This window comes from Anopheles merus, chromosome 3R (assembly GCF_017562075.2).
Source record: "Anopheles merus strain MAF chromosome 3R, AmerM5.1, whole genome shotgun sequence".
Taxonomy (NCBI): Eukaryota; Metazoa; Arthropoda; class Insecta; order Diptera; family Culicidae; genus Anopheles; species Anopheles merus.
This window is the reverse complement of record NC_054084.1, coordinates 44,318,214-44,342,543: the sequence shown is the minus strand read 5'-3', so window position 1 is coordinate 44,342,543 and position 24,330 is coordinate 44,318,214. Positions and strand designations below refer to the sequence as shown.

The 24,330-nt window shown below is 39.4% G+C and overlaps 2 protein-coding genes across 8 annotated transcripts in view; one reads left to right on the top strand and one right to left on the bottom strand.

Moving 5' to 3' along the window:
- Window positions 1-11,947, top strand: part of LOC121595801 (stathmin) — a 28,256-nt gene extending 16,309 nt beyond the window's left edge. For 3 of the 7 annotated variants that reach the window (XM_041920029.1, XM_041920030.1, XM_041920031.1), the window contains exons 3-7: window positions 3,745-3,828; window positions 8,513-8,868; window positions 8,959-9,108; window positions 10,031-10,186; window positions 11,734-11,947. In XM_041920029.1, coding sequence (XP_041775963.1) covers window positions 3,745-3,828; window positions 8,513-8,868; window positions 8,959-9,108; window positions 10,031-10,186; window positions 11,734-11,811 — 824 coding nt within the window. In that variant the 3' untranslated portion in view covers window positions 11,812-11,947. The remainder of the gene's footprint in view (window positions 1-3,744; window positions 3,829-8,512; window positions 8,869-8,958; window positions 9,109-10,030; window positions 10,187-11,733) is intronic. The other 4 variants (XM_041920033.1, XM_041920032.1, XM_041920034.1 and 1 more) reach the window with 2 other exon arrangements.
- A 5,733-nt stretch (window positions 11,948-17,680) lies between these two features.
- LOC121596747 (inhibitor of Bruton tyrosine kinase) lies at window positions 17,681-22,151 on the bottom strand. Its single transcript, XM_041921948.1, has 6 exons — window positions 21,804-22,151; window positions 21,190-21,735; window positions 21,009-21,109; window positions 20,620-20,934; window positions 19,674-20,549; window positions 17,681-19,609 (listed from the first exon to the last, which is right to left on the bottom strand). The coding sequence occupies exons 1-6, from the start codon at window positions 22,038-22,040 to the stop codon at window positions 17,803-17,805; spliced, it is 3,882 nt and encodes a 1,293-aa protein (XP_041777882.1). The 5' UTR covers window positions 22,041-22,151; the 3' UTR covers window positions 17,681-17,802.
- Window positions 22,152-24,330: the final 2,179 nt, after the last annotated feature.

Below are 24,330 nucleotides of genomic sequence, written 5' to 3'. Positions count from 1 at the left end.
ATAAAAATTTTAAACATCAACTGTCACAATAAAGACTCGTAATTTTTAATTTTAATTTTCGTAACTCAACAGTAAAAATAGACAATGTATTGGTTAGTGTCTCAATGTATTGCATAAGAAAGTGGTGCTAGGTCGCGTCGTGGTTCTATAGGAGCAGTGACGTTAGTTTTATAATGAATATCTGAAATCGTGTTTCCTTCCCCATAGTGAGGAAGCGGTTGTATGTTTTAATAAGGATTCCTGTTTCCCTTGATGGATTTGCCGCACGATGCATCTAGCATGTTTTCAATCCTTTGACCTAAGCAGCCAGCTTTGGTGCAAGGTATACGGCATGTGACTAACGAACTAACAAATACGTCATACGCAAGTGTGTGTGGGGTTGGATTTCATGTTGCACGAACATTAAATGCTATGATTCTCACATGCTTTAATCCTTGATTCACCCTTTCCTTTCCTTTCGCTTGCTTTGGTTGGCAACAAACATTTGGGCATCGTACCTGGAATGCAATTTCCATCCACTGCAGTTTTTTGTTTCAACTTTTTCTTCCGTCTACCTAGAAAGCTGGGGATTCGATTTAGTGAGCTCAAAAGGGCGCAAAAGGGGTTTGAGTTTTTTTTTCTCCTGCGCAAGCCTTGCGACTCCAATGTGGCTAGCCTACGGGGAGAAATTAGTAAGCAGCACCTATAGGAGGGGAGAATCAAGTTTTTGACGCAGAATTGGAGCCTCTACTGTCGTAGTTGCAATGGAAGCCAACAACCCTTTTCATGCTGGCATCTAACCATCACGCATGAAGGGCACAATTGAGGCTGAAAGAAAAAGCAACCCATACATGGGTGGAGGAGAGGGATTGCGGAAAACAAGAAAATACTTGAGCCCCTATCAAGAGGACGACATGTAGCGCAGCAACTTACGGCTGCATTTGATAATGTATCTGACTCATCGTTCGCAAAACAAAACAGTCACTCCTTTCGGGTAACGAAAAAGTAATAAATGAAGTACTACTTTAGAACGAAATACTAAATTTTCGGAGTGCTGTGCTTTGGATGGAGATTTAGATATCAAAATTAACCTATATGAGACCATCATGCTTCAATAGGATCACTCAAATGATTGTTTAAGGAAATTGAAAACTAATTATTACAGTATGGAGGTGCTGTGTGCCATACACTTTGTGACCAACTTTAGATTGAATATCTAAAGATGAACTCACCGTTCTTTAAACATGGACATAAAACGATCTGTGGGTCATGAAAAAAATTTTGGAGCAAAAAAAACAACTCCGAACTCGATTACCATTATTATTCTTCTTTGACACAACAACCGCTGTCGGTCAAGGCCTGCCGCCAGTGCCGACTAATGAAGTGAGCTTGGCTTTCAGTGACTTATTGTTACCATAGCAGGATAGTCAGTCCTACGTATGGGGGAACGGTCTATTCGGGACTTGAACCCATGACGGGCATGTTGTTACGTCGTACGAGTTGACGACTGTACCACCAGACCGGCCATTACCAGATTACCATTATTACAAACGATAATTTTGTGTAGATTCTTATCTTGTGGAATTATAACACAGTGCTCTGATTAGCTTGCGTAATGAGAATTGAATAGGATGTTTTGATCTTTTGATAACAACTGTATAAATTTAGCATTATGTTATGGACAATGGCGAAATTTGGCAATCGCGTTAGCTGGTGGTAAAGAGAAATTCAGCTAAATCAGATAACTAAGATTCAATGGGAAGCACATCACGTACCTGGACACGAACGGAATCGCTCAGTTTGGTACACATCCAAAAGCATTGATGGAAATTTTGCAGATTTTGATGGCGTTTTTGTGGGATGACAGCAGAAGATTAACATTTTTTTGCAAACACAATAATTATGTAAATGCTTTAGTCGTGTGACATTTACCTAAACATTTATCTTAGGTGGAAAATTAATGTTTTGATACTCTTGATATATCTACGAGTAGTTGCCTAACACAGTCGTCATAGGTTCAATACTCGTATGAAGCGAGCTCCTGCCGTCTCGTACGTCGCCGTAGTACTAACTATTTACTATTGATGAACCAAGAAGCCATAGCTAACCAACGCCACTAGTGGTCTATAGCAGGCCTAAGTCTAAGATAGTTGTTGCGTCGAATAAGAAGATAATAAGTTATTATATATGTGTGTATGATTGTGAAGCGGCAATTGTATTTTATTTGTTAAATTGATTTCATAAGTTTGAATAAGTTTATGTGTATGACAAAAAGTGAATATTTAAAACGGTACATGGTAGCATGTTAACAACACTGAAAACAATTGAATAGGATTTTTTATGAATCATAAAGTCAAGTAGGAACTGAAAAAAATAAAATTAGATAAATACACGAGCTTAATACACATACATACAATTTTTGGACGTTCGTCATCCGTGTATCATAGTTGATTTAGTGCTTCTTTCTCCCAGAAGACAATATTATATGTCATGGTCTGTACAGTACTGTCGCATCTAATGGAAGCAAATTTCACGAAATGGGACGACTGTAATGATTTTTTTGTGACGTCGCCCAACAGATGAAAACGGATGCGATTTGAGAAACCATTGCATTTATGTGGTACCATCCGTACTAAATACTGTTGTCAGCGAATTTTCCATCGTTTCATCGCGAGGCCGACATGCTTCCTGCTTGCTATTCTGTTGTAGCCCGATGAGCCAGCCTCTGTTAGTGGTCGTACATATAACCGTGCTTCCCGTTGGTCGACCTGGTTGCCGTTGGCGTTAAAGAGGAAATGAAATTAATGAGCGTACTATTCCCTAGATTGTCACAGAGGGGAAATGATGGTCAAATCGAATTAGCTTGCTCTGAATGGTTCTTATCCGAACCGAAACTCTCACAGCATTCATCTGCAGGACCTTTGTTGGTTGGACGTTAGCGGTTAGTTTAGAGGTGTTTACGGGAGAAGTCACAGTCGAGCAGAGTTTGTTATAACTCGTTTCTGTGAGTGTGTGGGAAGAACGAGTAGCATTCGTTGGTCAAAATTAAGCCAAAAATCTCAGGTGTCTCTTTATGATTGCAGTCATTTCATAGCAGGGTTATTAGATGAAAAGGTAGGATGAGATCGGAATGGATAAACGTAGTTGTTTATTTTGCCTGGCCATAGGTGGTGAAACTAATGATCGTAATGGAAAATTATTTGTGGAACATAACAACGGCGAGGGAGCAGGACATGGCATCGACAACAATTACAATCGGACGACAAAACGACAAAACTAAACCAAACTTTAAATTTTCTAATAGTTCAGATTATTCACCGCGTGCAAGATGTTAATCAACATCAATCTGATATGCCATATTCTTCGTCACTATTTTTAATTTCTTCAGCATAATTTTCAATACTTGAACGGTCAACGGGTGATGAGATCCGGCTTAAAACCCTGGTGAAAAAACAATGGCAACAAATTGTTGAAGTGTTGAAAATCATGCTTAAGAAATTAAAATTATTATAATGAAAATGAAATATCAGATTGATGTGGAATAAATTCTTGCACGCGGCGAATAACTATATTCAAATTCGAAAGTGACTTGGAAAACCCTGTATTTTCTTTATTTTTATTAAAAACTTTTCAAAGAGAATTTCTTCAGTCCGCCAAACAAATATTTACGTATTGTTCTGTCTCTAAAGTTGTACAAAGACAGATACTAAAATGTTACCTCTTTCGCCTATCACTCATGACACCGTCAAATACGCGAACCGATAGTCAATCGACGATCTGCTCCAACAAAAAAGCCGACCAAAACTCGCACCAAACAGCCAAAAGCGTCCAAAAAAGTAAAGTTCATAAGTAAGTATGTATGAATGTTGCTGTTTATGTGTAAGTTCCTTTACTTGTGCTGAAATAATTTTCATACTAAATTTCTCGATAAAATGTCCATTATTTTTTCTTTTTGCTTGGTTAAACGTTAGTTAATAATCTTGATAACTTCCATGCTAATTTTCATACTGATAGCATCTTTTGTATAACTATTCTTGTTATGCAGAAATGCAGCATGGCAATTATAAAAATTAACTAAAAAGTATCTTAAAGTAATAAAACGATAAATGTGTATAAAACATAAAATAAGAAATATAATAAAATAAAATAGTTCGAAAACTACCAACGTCGAAGGAGGAAATTGTTTCCCTAATATTACTTGGCAAATTGACGCCATCGTATTGTTTTGTTTATTGCCTTGATCGATTGTCGTCGCCAAATGAATGGCATACAGAGAAAAAGGGCCGAGAATAGAACCAAAGTGTCTAGCCAATATGTCTGGTCACGCAAGCGAACTGCTAGTTTTGCTACAGTCGTCAACAGGACGTATTGTCGGTTGTTCTTATCTGATGAAAATCGATCGAAACACTTACTCACTACCTCTTCACATCTGATTCCACGAGCAACGGGTTTGTGATTTTTTTATCTTCTTATTGATTGATATTTGTGAGGTATGAATGATTGATAGTGTATCGAAATTATTTAAATGAATTTTAATTTTCAAATTTAGTCCTTTTTTATTCAGGAGATACAGCTTTGCCGTATTGCTTCTAATTTAATATTTTCAATAAGCTATAATATTTAATGAACTGGTAATAGTTTATAAACAGCAACAGTAGTAACCTTCGGTCGAAGAGTTTGTTTTGTTTTCACAGGTGCCTGAAACAGCAAACAGTGTGACAATTTAATGTATGTTAAGGCGGGCCCGTGTTACAGTTGTCTATTCGCACGACTTTACAACATGCCCGACTACGTTCAAATCTAAAGAATTACAACAAAAAATATTGTTACGTCGTTGGATCGATGAAAATCAGATTTAAAAATATTCTCGCGGAAGGATCGACGGCTCTGATCTGATTTGCTGATTGTGCTTTGCTGACTGATCCTGACTAACAAGGGTTTTCAAGCCAGATACAACATGCCCTTGAATGGTAGCTAGTGTACTCCTAGGAGAACCTCTTTGATCGAATTATTGGGGTTTTAATCATTCGTGTAAGCGATTTGATTTTTTTTTCTGAGCATTGTTTAGTCTACTTTGTTGGTTTATGGTTGTGTATGTGTCTTGAAAGATAATATTAGTTTGATCTTCATAAAGCTCTTCTAGCCTCCGCTCATGGAGTAGTATTCAGCATAGGAAGGCAGGAATATAGGCAGGTATGAATGCGTTTTTGTAATCACCTGCATAACTCCCTGCTCTTCTGTTTCACTGTTTCAAATATGCTCTGCCATAGAATCGTAGTTCTTTGCTGTTGCAGCGATTTTCAAGTGCTTGTTGGGGGTAAATTTTTTCGTAGAGTTTTACTTTAAATGTTTGTATTATCTTCTTTACGTTAAGAATGATGCAATGGCGTACCAAAAAAACCATATTGATAATATTTATATGCAACGCTTTGCTTAATAGACTCATTTGACCAGATGGGAAACAAATCACGTTCCGACATTTCCAGGAATCTGCACTTTTGTGATTAGATTCGGCTTTATACCTTATTATCCCTGAATCTGTCTAGATAAGACGGAAAATGTTAAAGCTTTGCTGTGGTGTGATGCACAAAACATAGCTACAATGCTATTAAGCAGACACATTTTCAAACATATAATCCCAAAACGATAAAAAATATAGATAGAATCATATTTCATCGGGTGTTTTGTTTGTGTGTTGTGCCCTCATTGTAACAGATCCTTAATGGGGTAAACAATATTGTTGAGCGAAAAAAGCTTCATAGAATCAGTTCATTAAAACAAGGAAAAAATCATAGACAATAAAGGGAAAAATAGTTTTATGAATCCACAAAGGTGAGGTTAAAAAATCAGCGTCTCCCGGCAAAAAGAAAATTGCTATGAATTGCGAAGGGACCAAAGGGAAATCATCTTTCACTTTCTTTCGTCTGTTTTTTCTTTGGGTCTCCCCTACCGGGAATGTGCTTGATGCGCTTATTATTTAATGAAAAGTCTATTGCCTCTTCCGTCGTTGCTTTGAAATTTCTTTGGTGTGGGTGGATCCTCATTTCGAACAAATTTTCTGGTGTCCTGCATAGCCCATTTAAACGGACTGAACTTGGGATGTTATGCGTGAATCAGGAGCGAATAGCAACGTTAAGTTTGTGAAAGAAAACGTCCGGCATTTTCCGGAAAGGCAGATGTTTTTGTGCTGCTCCCGTCAACGGATACATTCATTAAGGAGTATAGCGGGAGGGACAGCACGCGGCATCGTTTGTGGGACTAGAATTGTTTTCAGGATTTAATTGCGCTGTAACGAAGGCTGAACGGTGAGCTTCATTCAGAAACCTTTACTACTGGGATTCAACGATAATCCGCCGTGCAAATAATTGTTTGTAAGTGCGGCAAAAGAGAGACGGATCTGACTGTCTGCATGAAAACAATTATTGTTAAGCTTAAGTTAATTACTCGCTCTGTTTTTTTAACCTGATCACATTTATGCTTGGTGAGTACTGTAAAATGTATTCCACGGTGCACTGATGTTGCTATTGGGTAAAAATGGTTCAACAATCTGTACTGTCAAAGGTGCAAGATTTAAATTTAAATCAATCCACAATTGTATTTTTCATATTGCCCTGGTATTCAGGTGACATGATGAGATTGAAACAAAGGAAAGCATGAAACCATGGCCAAAATGGAAAATAATATTTCTTGCAATGACGTTGATTGATTATAAGCATATGATTTTTTCATTACTGAATTTGTTCTTTCTGAATAAAAAAGAAAAGGATAATTTACTATGAAAAAAGATGGTACGACTGGGAAACGATCCACTTTCGGTCTTGTAAGAGCTAGCACATCTATCATTAGAGCAGCTCACATATTTTGTGTTATAAGATTAGACTATTTGTAACTAATCAGTTTCCAACAAAGCAAGCACATCCTTCTATCGTTTCCAACAAACAACAATACGTTGGTTTAATATGGCTTTAGCTGGCCCATAGGATTTTTATCTATGTATGGCTCAGAGTTGAGAGTGTCCCATATGTCGCGCCCTAATTCCCCCATTGAATGCGAAAAAGGCAATTTCTTTCAAACAGCCGACGCGCCAGGATGTTGCTGCGTGTGAGAAGGCCGTTTCATAGCTTTCATAGTCGGCCGTCTGATTTCGATTAGGGGGTTTATCCGCGGTTTCCTGGATACAGGCTACGCGAAAAAGCTCATTTGAGACAGACTGTCAAGAAAAAAAAAGTATAGTCGAGCTGTGTCGAGCGTATTACAGCATCTCCTAGCGCTGGAGCAGGGGGAAATCGATAAAGTATCATCCTATCTCACTGCATGTGTCGTAAGTGGCATGAACACATGAAAATTGCTTATTTTGTGTTTTCATACTTTGGCTTAAATTTGTTAATTTAATATATATTATTGCAATTGTTAGGATTCTATTCATGTTTCTGTGAACTTTGTGATATGCATATTATTGTCCATTCATCCAGGCTCCAATACGTTTAATGTAGCACTACTCAAAACTAAATTTCCTATTAGTATGTATTTGTTCAACTACAGTTCAAATTCAAAATCCCAGCGGAGAAAGAAGCGTTGTGGTAATTTTAAACTGTTTTTAGTAGAACGTGTGTCTTGCTAATTGCATTCAATAATGTTTCATGCAACCATCCAAATTTGGTGTAATGCGGTATCATTGTAAGAAAAAATAAACATAGAGGAGGTAATAATATTTTACTCGATTAGGCTTCTTGCGACATAAAGCAAAACTGCACTACCCCACAATAAATGAAATAAGGGTTAAAGGACTCAAAAGCGAACGATGAATGCCGACGTAAAAGGCAAAACGGGGCCGTACGGCCATCGTAAAGGTTTACCTAAACCGCAAAGTAAACAAAATATATATATCCTCTACATTCGTGTCTTTCGACGTTGTTTTTACCGTGTTTTAGCAACGTGTTAGCTTTTGGATCCTCTTATAATTGGTGTTCAATACTTTTTTTTTTGTTAAGCGTTTGAAGGTCTTCTCATTTCGGGCGGGTTGCTTTATTTTATTGACAAAGCCTTTGAGTAATCCCTTACGAGGCAAAATGCTGCCGAACAAAAGAAGTATAATACCACGGGCTGTCTGAATGCCCGTGATTGTTGATCTCTGCCAAAATTGGCATGTAAACAAGGATGAGAAATTAAAATAAAATTTACAACACGCTCGATGGTATGTACCAAATTCTCGACAAAGGTTTACGAAAAGCGTGGTTGCTGCTGCTGCGTCAAATAAATAATGCATAGCACGTCTTGACGAAGAAACATCGAAAAGATGTTGTTCGTAACCCCGGTGGCGTAGACAAGGCCCAAAATAGTCCCGCCCAAATGCAAAACGAAATGTAAAACGTCACTCGATTCTGTGTCCAAGCCATTCTAATGTTCGTACCCTGTTCTCGCGCAGTTCCATCACAAAGTCATCTTTATTTTTATGTTATCGGGTTGTAATATATCGGCACATCAAAAAGGCCTAAATTAACGCACCTCTTTTTTTCCTGCCATTTATTTTTAGCTACTGAAATCCGTTGCCAGGAAAAATCGAAAGGTGGCCTGTGCTACGAGGTAATTCTTGCGGAACCGGCCGTAAACGTGGCACTTCCAAAACTGCCACCAACGCAGGGAAAAAATGTTTCCGCTGAGGAAATTGAGGAGAAGCTAAAGGCTGCAGAGGAGCGCAGACTGTCGCTGGAGGCAAAAAAGATGGCTGACTGGTCGGCAAAGATGGCCAAAATCGAGGAGGCATCTCGCAAAAAGGATGAGCTGGACAAGGAATTCAAAACACACGCCAAAGAGGTGCTGCATACCAAAATGGAACAGTACGAGGAAAAGCGGGTACAGCAACTATCAGAAATTAAGGAAAAACTAAAGGTAAAGTTTTATGGTCATTTAATCATTTGAAACTAGGGATCTCTAAATCATTTTAAAACAATTTAATGCGAATTTAATGCAAAATTTTAGACTCACGCAGCCGATATCGAGAAAACGCGACAGAGCTTGGAGCAACAGAAGGTCGAGGAGTTGCAGAAGCATCTCGAGGATAAGCTACGAAATGCTGCCACACTGCGTGACGATAACATCAAGAAAATTTTGGATCGACTAAAGGAACACGTATGTATCACGTAATTGTTACATGACCACCCAATATGTCACATCCCGATACCAATCGAGCGTATGCTGTTTTAAATCAATCTGTTTGGAGTAATCGGAGTAGGATCGATCAACATGTTTACTTGATTAGTTGATCAAGACCAGTTTCATACTTGTCTAATTGCATTTTACACATACTTGTTTGGTCGGTAGTTGTCCATCTGAGTTTTATATTAACAGTACAATTATTTTCGTTTTCTTAAATTTGTTTTGTTTTTTTATTTTTCTTTTTTTTTATTTCATGTAACACTTTCTCCACCGACACAATGCCATACATTTACATTTCGTAACAACTCGCATAAATTGAACCCCTGTGATATTTATATATCTTTTTTATTATGTACACACATTGTCGTACTTTCTGGTTGCAACTATTTCACACGACCTTAATGCGTATCCTTTTCGCACATTGAATTCTGGTGGATTAACGCGTTCATATTACTGTTACACACATCTCATTCAATATCATCATCATACATTCGTGTCAACCCTTAACAACATTATGTTTCCTCCGTTGGAATGCCTGTCAACTATGTTTGGCATTGTTTCCTTGTCGTTCCACTTTCGTGAAATTATTCTTTATTTGAATGCTTGATTGGATTGCCGGACTAAACATGGAATGGAATGTATCATTCTGTGTTTCGGCCGTGGATTTATTTGACTGTGGCTGCTCTTAAACCGGTATCAATGTTTTTGTATGTAATTTTTCACAAAATGTAATGTAATTTCTTATTTATCTATTTATATTTTATCTACTTATTCTATTACATTTTTGTCTTAAACGATGCAATCTTTTGTTGAATGATACTTTCTCATAATAAATTAATTTTTCATCTCATTGATCATCATCACAATCATCCACATTATCACACAACACGTACAGAACACTGATAAGTTGAACGAAGTCCGCGCAACCATCGACCAGATCGAAGCACTAAAAACCACCGAAAAGACGCGTATCATCGAAAACAAGCTGTCCACTGCCGAGCAAAACCGCGAAAAGGAGCTCCAGAAGAAATTGGAAAACATTCGCAAGCACGTAGGTTTCCTTCAGTTGTTGTACTTTCATATGCTTTTCACAACATTGATTTGAGACATTATTTCATATGCAGTTGTATTTATTTTAATGGCGTGTATTTATTTGATTTATTTATGTTATTGCACTCTCAGTTTAAAATGTAATACATTTAGACTATTCAGTTCGAAGGCCTCTCAGTTTGCAATAAAACACTTGTATGTGGTGAAATTTGTTCAAATCAAATCATTCGACTAGTCGACTAGAAGAGTTCCAATAATACAATCATCCTGCTTCTTCTTTGACTTAACTACCATATTTGTTATATAACTATATACCATATAGTTTGCGCTTGCAAAGCTAATTTTTAATAAGAACTAGAAAACATTTCGCATACACCAGCGTAGGGTGTGGGTAACATTTTGGCACAAAAAAAATAAATAAATAGGCACAATAATAGGCAGGAAATTCTGCTATTTCATTAATTTTATTTCTGTCTGAACTGAATCCTGTTGAACTGAGAAAAAATTAAATGAATTTCTGTTGAGTAAATCAATAACAAAATTAAGGTTTGAAGCGTAGAAAAGTTCCATTAAATACTTTTTAACAAAGACAGCAGATAATTTACCACAGAATTTTCCAAGTCAGTTTCGAATGTAAACATTGTTATTCACCGCTTACAAAATGTTATTCCACATTACTCCGACGTTTTCATTTTATATGGTTTTCCGAGTCATTTTTCAATGTGCACATCATTATTCATCGCCTCCAAGATATTTTTCAACAGCTGTCAAATGGTGTATTAGCTTCATAATAAAATTTCACTTTTTACACAAGATTTTCAACACATTTCAAAGAACTGTCAAACTCAATTCAGCCGTTGAAAATCATGGTGAAGAAATTAAAAATTATGGTGGAAATTAAATGTCACATCGATGTGGAATACAGGGTTTTCCAAGTCACTTTGTTTTAATGTAATGTATGTAAACATTGTTCTAACTGTAAGAAGTTATGCAACATCATGCTTATTTCATTTTCATCATAATAATTTTTAATTTTTCCAACATGATTTTCAACACTTCATCTATCAACGGATGATGAGAACCGGATTCAAACCCCGGTGAAAAAACAACGGGTTGAAGTGTTGAAAATCATGCTGAAGAAATTAAAAATTATAACGATGGAAACGAAATATCAGGTCGATGTGGAAAAACATTTGGCACGCGATGAATAACAATGTTTAATAACATGTTTACATTCTGAATTAGAAAACCCTGTAAGAATATAATTTATGTTAAAATATTTCATTATTCACTATGATCAAATTAAAACTGAAAATCATGCCAAATTAAACATGCTGCTGTAGTACCACAACCAATCCTAGCCCATATTCGGCTTATGTGATGGCTTTAAGTTTGTCGACTGCATTGCTTGATGATTAAATTATCAGTGAGAAACACGTCATTGTTTGCCAAACGTTACTTTCTCGAACACATAAATGTTTTCCACATAAACGTTATAATATTGCCGCAATACTCATTTTTTGATTACTTGTTTCTGTTTAATTCCAGGAAAGACGTGCGGAATTGGTCCGTCAAAATAAGGCGGCTCTCGCTCAAAAGACCGATGTCACGGCTTCGTCCGGTTAAATTATGGAGTGAACTAAACAAGCGAAAAAAAAACTCCAAGACCTAAACGGACAAGGATACGAAGTTTTGCATGAATTGTGTGTGTGTAAAGGAGGAGTGCAAGAAGAAATAGCATGTCATAAAATGTCTTACCCTATATTCCAGTTTTGTTTTCCATTCTAAAGCAATTCGTGATTGATTTTGGATTTATGCTCGTAGAAGACCAAATTACATTTAAAAAGCAAATGCAAAATAAAATAAAAATGCTATCCCCCCCCCCCCCCTCCCCCGATGATAAAATAGTGGCAACGAATTACGAAATGCCAATAATGGGTGGAAACAAGAACCAACTGAACAAGATCATCAGATAGCAGTGTCTAACACTTAGCATATAAAACAAGTGTAACGCAAATCTGCTATTGTACTAACCGTTACGCATTGAACCAGGTAGATAGTTAGATAACCAACATCATCATCTTTATGATATGTATGCAAGAGGAATGATAATACCCACAGCCAGAATGCTGCATTTTTTTATTTTTCTTAAATGTATAATACTTTTTACAAAAGTGAGCCCACTTATAACAGAATTGAAAGATAAGCGCTAGCGCAACCGGAAGTGAATAGGTACACTAAAAGGTACTAAAACAGGAGGAAAAATCATCAAGAAAGCACAAAACAGTGAAAACAGACTATCTAAAGATGGATTTACAATTGCGCTTGTATGTGTGCGCGGGATTATTTTTTAAAAAGATCGACGTAAAAAGAAGATTGTTTCAGAAAAGAAAAGAAATCATGATCTGGAATCAGAATTTCTAAGAATTGCAAGCATTTGAGTGAGTGAACAATATTTTCCATCTTAAGCTTTTTATGATACAGAGAATAAAATCAATCGTGTTTGAATATGTTGAATTTCATTTTTTTTAATATTCTAAATTCGCGGATGAAATGGAGCGCAACTAACACCTACAAGCACTTACATAATCAGTTAAAAACGATACTAACCGGAAGCGTAGTAATAATAGAGCAAGCAAAAAGGAAGCTAAATAAACACAACATTTAAATGAAACAAATTTTTACCCAATCCTATCCTTTCTTTTTTCATTACATAAAGAAGTCGCTATAGAAGAAAAAACACACACACACAAATATGTATGCTGATATATTAGACATGTAAAAGGGCCAAGGATATGGATGTGCTCGGATGCAGCTTCAACGAGAGAAAATAATGTGCAAAATATCGATCTAGGTTGATTGATGAACTTACATGTGAATGCATTTGCTTTTGGCACCTGTTGATGCTGCATATGACGATGGTTGCCCAATGTGATGTGGTGTGTTGCTTTAGAAGGAAGTTTGGTAGAATTCAAGAATTCACCCTTTTTTTTGCACACCAACAACAACAAAATGGGTGAAATAGTGATTTTCGATTACACTGGCAAAATGAGTTGGAAAGAACGAAAACATTCGTCACTGCAAAGGGTTAACAATGGCAATAGAAAGCGATTGGAATGGAATGGAAATGAACGATGGCAACAATGTTGTTGGAGTGGGAGAATATAAGAAATGAGAAATGAAGACGAGCCTATCTAAACAGGTTCAAGATCATGCAGTGCAAAGGATAGAGAAGCAAACAAGACATAATGATAGTTAAAAAGCGCAACAAAACACAGGTGCGTCCTTACGCAGCGTAATCTATGCTACACAAAAGAGAAAGAAAATGAAACAAATCGAATGGAAGAAGAAAGCGTAAAAAACAGCAAGCAAAACGCATTATACATATATCGCCTCTGTGCCGCTATTTTTACATTTATTCTAACAAAACTAAAAACACACAAGGGAAACATGAGAGCAGTGCAAGTGGACTCAAACCAGGGGGAAGGAAACATACGCGCACCATCATCAAGCTGGCTAGCTAACCAGAGCGTTACATCCTAATGACTTAAGCGTGTTTTGATTCTGCTTTTCGAGCCGCTTTCGACAATGCAAGTGAACAAGAGTTCAAAAAAACGTTAAGAGAAGAACGCAAAACATTGCTCTAGTTTATTATACACACACACATACTGACACATATATAAGTACACCCATATATATAAAAATACATATATTTACAAGTTTCTTTACGCTTTTGTGAGGAAGAGGAGAGAGTGCCCGGTTATGATAAGTAGTAAAGAAGGACAGGAATTAAGGACCGTATTAAACGAGCAAACGGGGAGGGGGGAGTAAGAAGTAATGAGAAGGAAACAGCGAGTGTGTGGGATGCTAAGAGTGTACCGTATTTGCTGATGCTAAGTGCTTTGCCATAAACGAAATGATGCCACAACCAAATGCTACAGGAAAAGGATCTCTCGGGTGAGCTGTTGCCGTAAGTGTAAATTGCACACAACAGTGAGAAGATCGCTTTTGCCCTAGTTTTGAAGAGAAAAGGCTGCTGCTGCTGTTGCTGCTTTTTTGGTTGTAAATTTTCCTTACGTTTTACGTTTTATTTTAGTAACAGTTTTGCTCGTATTGTTCGTTGCTGCTGGATTAGCTGATAATAAAACAGTGTATGGATGGGAGGGCATAGACGTTGTGCATCCGATTGAGAATCGCCTTTTGTGTAATATAAAATAATAATCAGCGCATCTTGGGTAAAGGGTAAAGGAGAGAAGTATGTGTTTCTGTGTGCGTGTCTTTGTGATGCATAATCGTATGATTCCTGCGTTGATCGACCCGAATCTACCCTTCACGCTTGCATCAAACGGCTGGTTGCTACGCTGCACTACACAACAGCTACTTATATAGCAAAAAGGCGAGAAATAGAGGAAGAGAAAGAGAGAGAGAGAGAGAGAGAGATAAAAATAGAGAGCGAGAGAGAGAGAGAGAGAGAGAGAGAGAGACAGATAATGAGAAAGAGAGAGAGGAAAAGAAAAAGTGAACAAAAATTAAACAAAACTCCGTTGGAGGATTTACGACCATATTAAAACATTCAATTTACCTTTACAACTGCTGCTGGTGTGCGCGTAGGAGCTTTTCGTGCATTTTTTTTTAATAAAAAGAAAACAAAACGTCTTTGTTCATCGACGTGAGGAAATAAATGCTTTAGTGAGCTACTGCTGGTGCTATATATTAGGGCACGAGTTATTATTGTATTTTTTTAAATTATATTTTGCTTTTTCTCGCCAATCTCCTTCAATCTTTCTCACGCATCCATGTACCAGTGGAAATTGGTTGCGTTTACCGGTTGAAATCTTTTAAAATTGGCCACCTTCATCGCAACGTTTCAATGGGCAGTGCGCTTTATATCGCTACTATATTCACTGGTGATGTGGGGGAAATATCCGCTTTTACGTCCTATTTCCCACCTAGCAAAGAAATTAAATATTTCACTCAACATGCTCACAAATAAGTTGGAAAGAATGATTTGTTCGTTTCTCTTCTTTCATTTAAGAAAAAGAGTACATAGCGGAACAATTTCGTCCTGAAGGGATTGATTACAACCTTTGTCTAAAAATGTTATATTTTTTTAATTAAACACGCGTTAGCAAACTTATATCATCTCGGTGTGTACGTGGTGCGCGTCAGGCAGCACACGGCCTCTCGAGAAGCGAAACGTCCGCGAAGTGGTGTGGTACAATGGAATGATGGAGGAATGGTAAATGGCAATGGAAAGATGGATAAAAAATAACACACATAACACAGCTACAGCAAAAACAATAATACTCAACAAAAGAAGAAAAAAATGCAGTGCAACATATGCAAGCGAACAAGACACAATGTTACACGCAAGCATAAAAACACACAACTAGCATATATAAAGCAAATAGACGTAGCAGCAGCGGAAGTGTTAGCTAGAATCACTATAAAGATACATGCGCAGCTGTCGCGCATCAACTGGATAAAAATAAAACCTTGTGAAAAGCACCAGTTAAAACAGTATAAGATTTGCAAATTAAAAAAAAAAAACAAGTAAATATAACAAGGTGTGATGGATATGATCGCTTATGAATATCGTAGCGTCAATGCACTGAGCTGAAACTCCGATAACAACACAGCAGAGGATAAAGAAAGGGAAGAAAAAAGGTTTGATAAGTCTCCGTCGCCGCTATTAGCGCACCCTATTTGAAAAGGAGCAAATAATCTGAAAGAACATAAATAAAACAAACACAAAACACATTTAACAAAGAAGTAGGAGAAGAAAACAAATCAAAGCAGCAAACAAGCTAGAAATGCAAACAACAAAACACTTAAAACATAATTAATCCAACCACACACGGCGACACACATCAACAACAAGAACAACAACGGTAAAGAAACGATGAAAGAGGAAGGAGAGAAAGAGAAAAACGCATATAAAACATTGATTTCAACAATAAAGACAACGGAACAAAAACGAGAAAATAACGAGAAGCCGGGCTTTCTTTCTGTATTGCTATTTATGTTGATCTATGTTTAGGATTTTAACAACCTGTTAGTTCACCAGTGCAAGTCGATAGCTAAAACACAAAAATCGCGAGTTTCGTTTCGTACACGTTATCATATCGACATTATGGCATTATCGCTAAAAGTAAACTCTAATGGGCGATTCTGAGTGTACAGCAGCACATGAGCCAACTACACTGGGAAGAACTGTTCATTTTTGAAGAACTTGAGCGACACAGTTCGTTGATTTGAATGAACTAAACGTGAACGGCGGTTCTTTGGTTTTTTTTATTTCTTTTTTTTATGTTTTGTGTCATGTTTAGTCGAAAAATCATCCCTAATTCGTCAGTCCGTTCAAATGGACCATTTTCACTATTCGTTGCTGAATGGCTGAACTTAACTTTAATAATTTGGTGAACATAGTTATAGTGTTTCCCATGATACATTGGTTAGTCGCCGTAATTTGTTGGGCTTGTCTCGCGATTTTTCATCATTTCTCATATATTTTTGGATCGTGGCCACAATTTATTGGGCGTAAAACAGATTTTTTTGTTGTTTTGTAATTGCATTGGTGTCCAATCGGACTATACCAATAAATTGTGGGAACGATAAAAAAATGTATGAAACTCCCATGGGAAATAGGGGTAGATATATGAATACAACAATGGGAAGCAATAAAAAAATTGCGGCAATAAACCAAAAACCTTGGGAATCTCTGTACTAGCCTTCCAGTTCTGTGCATATTTCATACAGTTTGTTCATCTGTAGTAGAAAGAAGTTCCATAATAATAAAAGCAGTTCATGAAATTTACTCATGCTTTACTTCACTGGTGCCCACCCTTACTAGGAAATTTTATTGGACCTGAACAGTTATTTAGACCTCGTATATCGCCTTCACACACGACGACACACGAAGTACAAATGCGTAACGCTAATGACTAAAAACGATGACTCAAAATTTTAGCTCTACATCGTCAAATGTTGGCCTAGCTATATGGCCTTTTTTTAAGGAATAGAGACTTTTATCTTATGCCAAGGGACATTGTCCGTACTCGCTAGTGTAATTTCGATTTTCACTAGCGCATGTGGCGGCGGCTGGTGGAAGCTTTTTTAGGTCATCGAGGGAATGGTCGTGCCGGATCTCAGATTTAAGAAGTTTTTAACCGCTTTTTTATGCGAAAATGGCTGAAATGCATCCAGAACATGTGTATCTACCTTTTACAAAACTTGTCCAATCCAGTTTAACTAAAAACATGGAAAAATAACATAGTTTCTGAAGCGGCTCCAAGTTGTTAGGCAAAATGCTTCGGTCAGCCGCCGCCAAATTATTTTTAGCAAAAAATATTAATTTATTTTGCATTAGACAATTCTTGCAGTAAATATTATCAATTTGACGCACCTACAATCAAATATAGTAAACCGTATCGGGAACAGACGCTACTTGCCCATTTCTTTCCAACTTTAAGTATACGAACAAATTTACTTTGATGTTGCGCATAATGTCACTGTATTCATAAATACACAGAAAATTACAGTAGAAAACCCCTGATATCAAATACAGGTTTTCAAGTGAGCTCATAGCATCATGGTTTGCGTCACCCTCCGGTAACTTTACCGATATTGCCACACCGCTAAGTTCGGCCCATTCTCCAACAACGGCGGTCGATAGCGTTCGATAGTGATGCTTTCATCGAACACATGCTCCACGTTGTAGAATGCGCGCAGCTCTTCGATAGCCTGCTCCTCGATTTGCGTATCAACGAGGGACTTCGATTTGATCTTCTCAAAGTAGCGCTTTTGCCGTCGTTCATCTTCCAGAATCACGTTGAAATCGGTCTCTCCCTCGCTGTACCGAGAGCTTCGCTGTCGATGCCGCTGTGGATGCACGCTAACGGCCATTGTACCGGTGGTTTGATCTTCCGTTGAATTAATTGCAGGAAACATGTCGTCTGGCTGCTGCAATCCGGCAGCTTTGCTCTGCTCGTTTGTGCTGCTCTTCCGCTGTCTACGAGCGGATAATGCCGTATCGGAACCCAGGACTGCATCGGCATCGGATTTAAACAGATCCGCTGCCGGTGGACTCGTGACATTTTTCCACGGGTTCACTACCGGCGTTTCAGGCGTTTGCGGTTGCCCGTTTGCCTCTTGGCTGGCCGATTTGGCCAACCTTGACTTTTCCGAATTGAGTCGCTTGCGCTGCTTTTGCGACAATCGCCCGTTTTGTAGGGTAAAGTCACTCAGATTGAGTGTAGCCGCTCGCGGCACGTTGCTAGCCGATTCGTACCCTTCATCGGGCGACCGGACCGGTATCAACTGCGGAGCTGTAGGACTACGCTCCAGCACCGTCCGAAGGCTGGCAAAGCTTTCGTTAGCCGGCTGTTTCGCTTCCTCCTTCATGAGTTCGTTCGCACGCAGGGCGGCAGTAAGGGCAGCTTTCCGTTTCGCATCGGCCGACACCGTTTGCCACGATTTGTTCGCCGACCGTTCCTCCGGCACCGGGCGATCGGGAGATTTATCATCCTTGCACGAAGGTGGACTGTAGATGGAAGAAGCGTTGTTGGTTGTCTTGCTGGACGAAATCTTTCGTTCCTTCACGGCAGCGGCTTCTTCCAGCACCAACCGTTCCAGGTACGCCATCGCTTCCTTTTCATAGTTTCTTTTCTCGCGCTGCAGCTTCGAGAGAGCGGGCATATTGTTCTGTTTACCTTTCGGAGTTAGTTTGGCGGAGCGTTCGGACGCATTCGGTGGGTGGTCTGTCGCCTTTTGTTCGAGATCGATCCGGAAGTCGCTCACAAACTGTTCCAGCTCCTCGTCGCCTATCGCATCCGCAAAGGGAGTGATCGTACGGTAATCGGACAGGCGGAAAAATTCCTTATAAAACCGATCGATCTGTGCCAGCATGGTGGGATCTAGCCCGTCCAGTAAATGCCACTCGAGCAGCCGGGCAAAGTTTACACTGACATACTGCATACACACGCTCTTTAGCACTTCGCAGTTGTACTGGTAGGCAAACTCGAGCAATTCGCCCACGTTGCGCAAGTGCACACGTTGACTGAGGATCGTTTCGAAGATGGTTTTAAGCTCTTCGATCAGAAACTGATCGCAGATGATGATCATGCTCAGAATAAAATTCTCCGAGTAACGTTGCCTTCGAACGCGCCCATAATCATTATCGTACAGGAAGGGTACGATAACGTCCATATATTCACGCGGCACCGTCCGCAGGTCGACCGTTGTGCGCTTTTCCATCCAGCTGTGGGCAAACATCATGTTGAAATAGTCGAGCCGTGCGACTAACACACATTTGTGCGCACGAAGCTTCTTGTCGTCCTGCAGGTCAATGGCAATGTCGTACAGCTCCGGGTAGGAATCGTGCCGCAGCTTCGGAAACGGTTCGATAGGAGGCTCGACTTGTAAGCTGAAAGCACGTATACAATTGCAAGTTGAAAACAGTTCGCGGCGTTATCATCATTTATACTCACGTTTTAACCGATTGTGATAAGACATCCAGTTGGAGCTTGTCGAACTGTTCCTTTAGTTTGCGACACATGCCGCTTAGTTCAGAAGTTCGTACCGCGGTCGGATCTGTGCCTGGTTTTATCAGTAATCGTTCGACGTCCGCCCGTGCGATAAGTTGATTGGTGTAAAGATAACGCATGATTAGTCGAAACGCTCCGGTCGTCATACCAACGAACCCGTAGTCCTTTAGATCGTATTCTTTCTGTGCAGGGTGCTGCTGCAATAGTGTACGCAGCGCGTCCGATCGATGGTACAGAATGAAACGGTGGCTCGGAAACGGTTCACCTTCGACGTAAAACACCACATCGTGCACACCGTCCATTTCGGTGGTATCGGCTAACAATGTGCCGTAATCGTAGTTCGATTCTACCAACTCCGGCACGCAAAAACAGCGTCGCGTATTCTCCACCAATGCGGCGTAGTTCTCACCATCCGCATCGCAAGCAAAATCCACCACGTTGCACAAATTGCGTATGCGCCGAAGCTCTATGCGGCTTTGCATTGTTTCGCACAGCTCCTTGCGTGTGTACGTTTCCTTGAACTCGCTGAACTGGTGCTTTGCCGAACGGGGCAGCTTGTTGGTGATGATGCCATGGTACAGATTGCCCAGCAGCAGCACCAGGGCGTTCTGTGAGCACCAGCGAATCTTTTCCACCTCCAGATTGCGCGACTGGGCAAACACGCACCGCACAAACTGTTGGCAATCCTCGTACCAGATGTAGATGTTACGGGACGTTGTAAAGACTAGCACACGCAGATCCCCTGAACGTTTCACAACGTCCTCCTGTTCGGTTTGCAGCTCGCCACCCGCCACCGAGAGGCATTCTATTTTCTCCATCCTAGAAACGATCGATAAAGAAAATGACCAGAAAAATAATATACAAAGAGCCGCATGCACCATATACTTACAAGGGCTTTTTGTAGGTTTTCACCTTGAAGCCACTGAAAATGTGCAGAAAGTTTTTCATGGTATACACAACGATGGCTCCATTGCTTGACTCGATCAGCTTGATGGTGGTGTCACGCTTTATGGCGCTCCCGTCATCCTTGAGCATCGTTCCCTCCGGTATTAGCGGGATCGGTTTCGGTAGCACGATCATGTCACTGCGAGAATCTCGCTTCAAGCCAAACTGACCGCCGTTAAGACCCCACACATAAATGTCCGCCTCCAGAACGGCGATCGAATGGTAGTCCATCGCAATGACTCGCTTGATTGTTTTCCCTCTGTAAATATGTAAATGTAAAGCCACCAGGATTAAGTTCTCCTGTAAAATTGCCGCCGAAATGAGTGAACTTACGATAAGCTGGAATGACCCGTAATCTCCTTGAAGGTAAGCAGATTTGCTGGCGGTGGCTTTAGTCCCAGTTGGCAGTGCTTGTTCTCGCCACAAGAATAAATCTGCAATGCGGGAAAGAAAACTTCAACGTTTTTTCTTCTTCTGCTTAGATCCAATCGCAAATCTGCGTGCAAGCGCCTACGTGATTATTATCTGTCAGGATGAGGGTATGATGCTTCGCCGCGGCAATGTCCGTAATACGCTCGTTATCTCTCAGCGGCACTGGGACCTTCATCGGGTAGGCGATGGTGTCCTCCATTCCGAGACCCAGCCGTCCTCCGACGCCATGACCTGCGGCATACAACTCTCCCATTTTGTGTGTCAAAAACACGCTATGGTACGAGCTGATCTCTAGCTTCCGGATGGTGGTACGCGTTTTGCGGAAGTACTCCATGCTCTCGGGATTGCCTTTATCCTGTGCGTTTCCAATGCCTAGGTTATAATTTTTGTTCTGTCCCCAGATCATCAGCTCGGATCCTATTGCAATACGCTCACCACCATCCTTGCTAGCCCGTTGCTCGGACACATTGCTACACAGCTGAATCGGATTAACGAAGTCTTCATCCGGCGCATCGAGTGCCGCACCATGCTTAACAAGCGCAACAGCCGCTCCGACGTTGCCATAGTACATGGCACGGTGCAGCGGCGTATGACCGGACTCAAGATCCTTTTGCGTTATACTGGCTCCCTGAAACACAATTCCACAGGGCGTGTGTAAACATTCTGCACTCCAGTTGCTTTCAATTGCTATCATACCTGGTTTATTAACCATTCGACGATGGCCGCACGACCGACCGATGCGGCCATATGCAGTGCCGACCGACCATATTCGTCTAGGACGTGGGTAAAGTTGCGACATGTTTTGGCGATGTATGCAGCCAGCAACTCGTCCGAAACAGCGCGCTTGGTAAGGGCCGCCGTGATGGCGTTACCATGTCTCACTAGACGACACTTTTTCGTGCAATCATAATCATAGTCGGTGATGGTAAACATTGAAAGAACGAATACAAACTTTTATTTTCTACTCTACACAAAATCATAACAAACACCGCAAAAGATGCCAACTCGAAGCCCACAACAGCTACCCTGGAGCCGTCAAAAGATTGAATCCCGTTGGACAAGGTTAGGATTTTTGACGTTCAAAAATTGCTGCATCTCGCTCATTTTATCTAACCGTCCTTTACTCGCTTACAGTGCTCGTTTCGAGGTGAGCTTCTGTGCCTCCTAGGGTAACTGTACCAGTTTTCGGCAGTGTACCTATTTTCGGCAGGGTAGCTAAAAACGTGAAATTCAGCACAAATGCGGTAAAAAATTTCACAAAACACAATTTTGTAGTGAAAGTGTACTTATTTGTTATTCACATACGAAGTTTCACACCATTTCATTACGTATTTTTCAAAATATCAGATAAATTGTGCTTTTTTTCGGCAGCTTTGCTGTCAGCCAATGGTTCGGCAGGTTTTGTGATTAAGAGAATCAGAACAGTAAAACAATGAAAAAGTGGTGTGTATTAAAGATTTTATGCTTATTTAACTTATTCTAACTTGTTCGGAATTTTAAAATCACGATAAACAGGTTATTTTTCACTTTAAATGCTGCCGAAAATAGGTACACAGTAAATGTTCATTTTTGACAGCTCAATGTTGTGGGCTCCTGCCGAAACTCGGAACAATAACACACCTTGGATTTGGCTGAATATTTCTTTAAAAATTGATCAGAACACTACAATGCGTATATCGACACATAATATGACCTTTCTTGTACCAAATATCACCAATTTTACGACAAACAATGCACTAACTTAAGAGAAAAATAAATATTTGTAAGCCAATTCGCACCGTACGCTATAACCATCAAACTGCCCAAGCGCCACAGATTAAGCTTAAACGACTGGAAAATTGAATATCCATAGGAAAAAAATGAAAGCTTCACAGCTTCATTGGTTTGATCAATAGATGGCGTATTACAACTCATCATTATATTGCTATCCTTTTCTTGCAATGTGTTTCGACAAGTTTCATCTTATAATGACCTATATAGCCTTCTAACTTTCCAAGCAAAAATCTATATGAATGGTCGTGTGGTCAGATACGTGGGTATCAACACCAACGACCATTACTCAAATCTCACTTGCTTCAGTACTGGTGGTTTCCGTTGGAGTTTAGTAATTAAACAATCGTATCGCCGTTCTAGTTCTAGCGATGCATAACTTCAATGCGAAACCATACAACAGTACAGAGGAAATGAGAAAGCTCTCCTCCAAGCGAGGAAGCTCCACGGTTGGGTATCCCACAAACAGATGGCACCACCAGCTTTTTTGCTATTTTTAGAATGCATGAGTCGTTTGCCGTCTGCTAAACGAAGTCTTTCTATATTCCGTTTAGGTAGAGAATTTGAGGCGTTTAGAAGGCGTTTAGTGGTCGTTTAGTGGATTTGTGGCACTTGGGTGTCAATGGCTGCTCTGTTTAAACGTCGCATCAAAATGGCTGTCAAAACGGGCCAAAATAAGCAACATAAAATTATTAATTAAAGTGCTTTTTAACATCAGTATTAGGAAAGTAAGAGTGTAAAATTGCTTACAACATTTTTTTGTACATATTTACATAGAAAATAACATTTTCTGACCCGTATTCGCGCTGCCGAAAATAGGAACACAACCTGCCGAAAATAGGAACAAACTGCTGAAAATAGGAGCAAAAGAAATGTTTGCATTTTTACGAATATTTATGAAAAAGGGCTTTGAACCGGCAAATAAAAAATAGTGTAACATATTATGATAGTTTATCAACCAGAATAACATCACTTTCATGAAAAATAATAAAAAATGTTTATTTGTGAGCAGTTATTGTGAAACTGCTGCACTAGCGTGCCGAAAACTGGTACAGTTACCCTACCGGTTCAGGGGCAAAAAAATATTGAAACAGAATTTTGAATTAAATATTTCAATTGAAAAACAGGTATCTTTTGCACAAATTTGATGCAACATGGTTTTTAGAACACAGTAAAATTCAAAAAGAACATCAAATATTTCAAAATATAAATATATTTCGAAAAAGCATGTGGAGCTGTCACATTATGAGGAATCGCGTACTGTGAATTCGCGTAAATCGAGTATCGCGTACTGCGGATAATTGTTGTATCTGATCACACGATTTCTCATCATATAGTTTTTTGCTCGGAAAGTTAGAAGGCTATATAGGTCATGATTAGAATAAGCTTGTCGAAACACGTTGCAAGAAAAGGACAGCAATATAACGATGAGTTGTTATACGCGATCTATTGA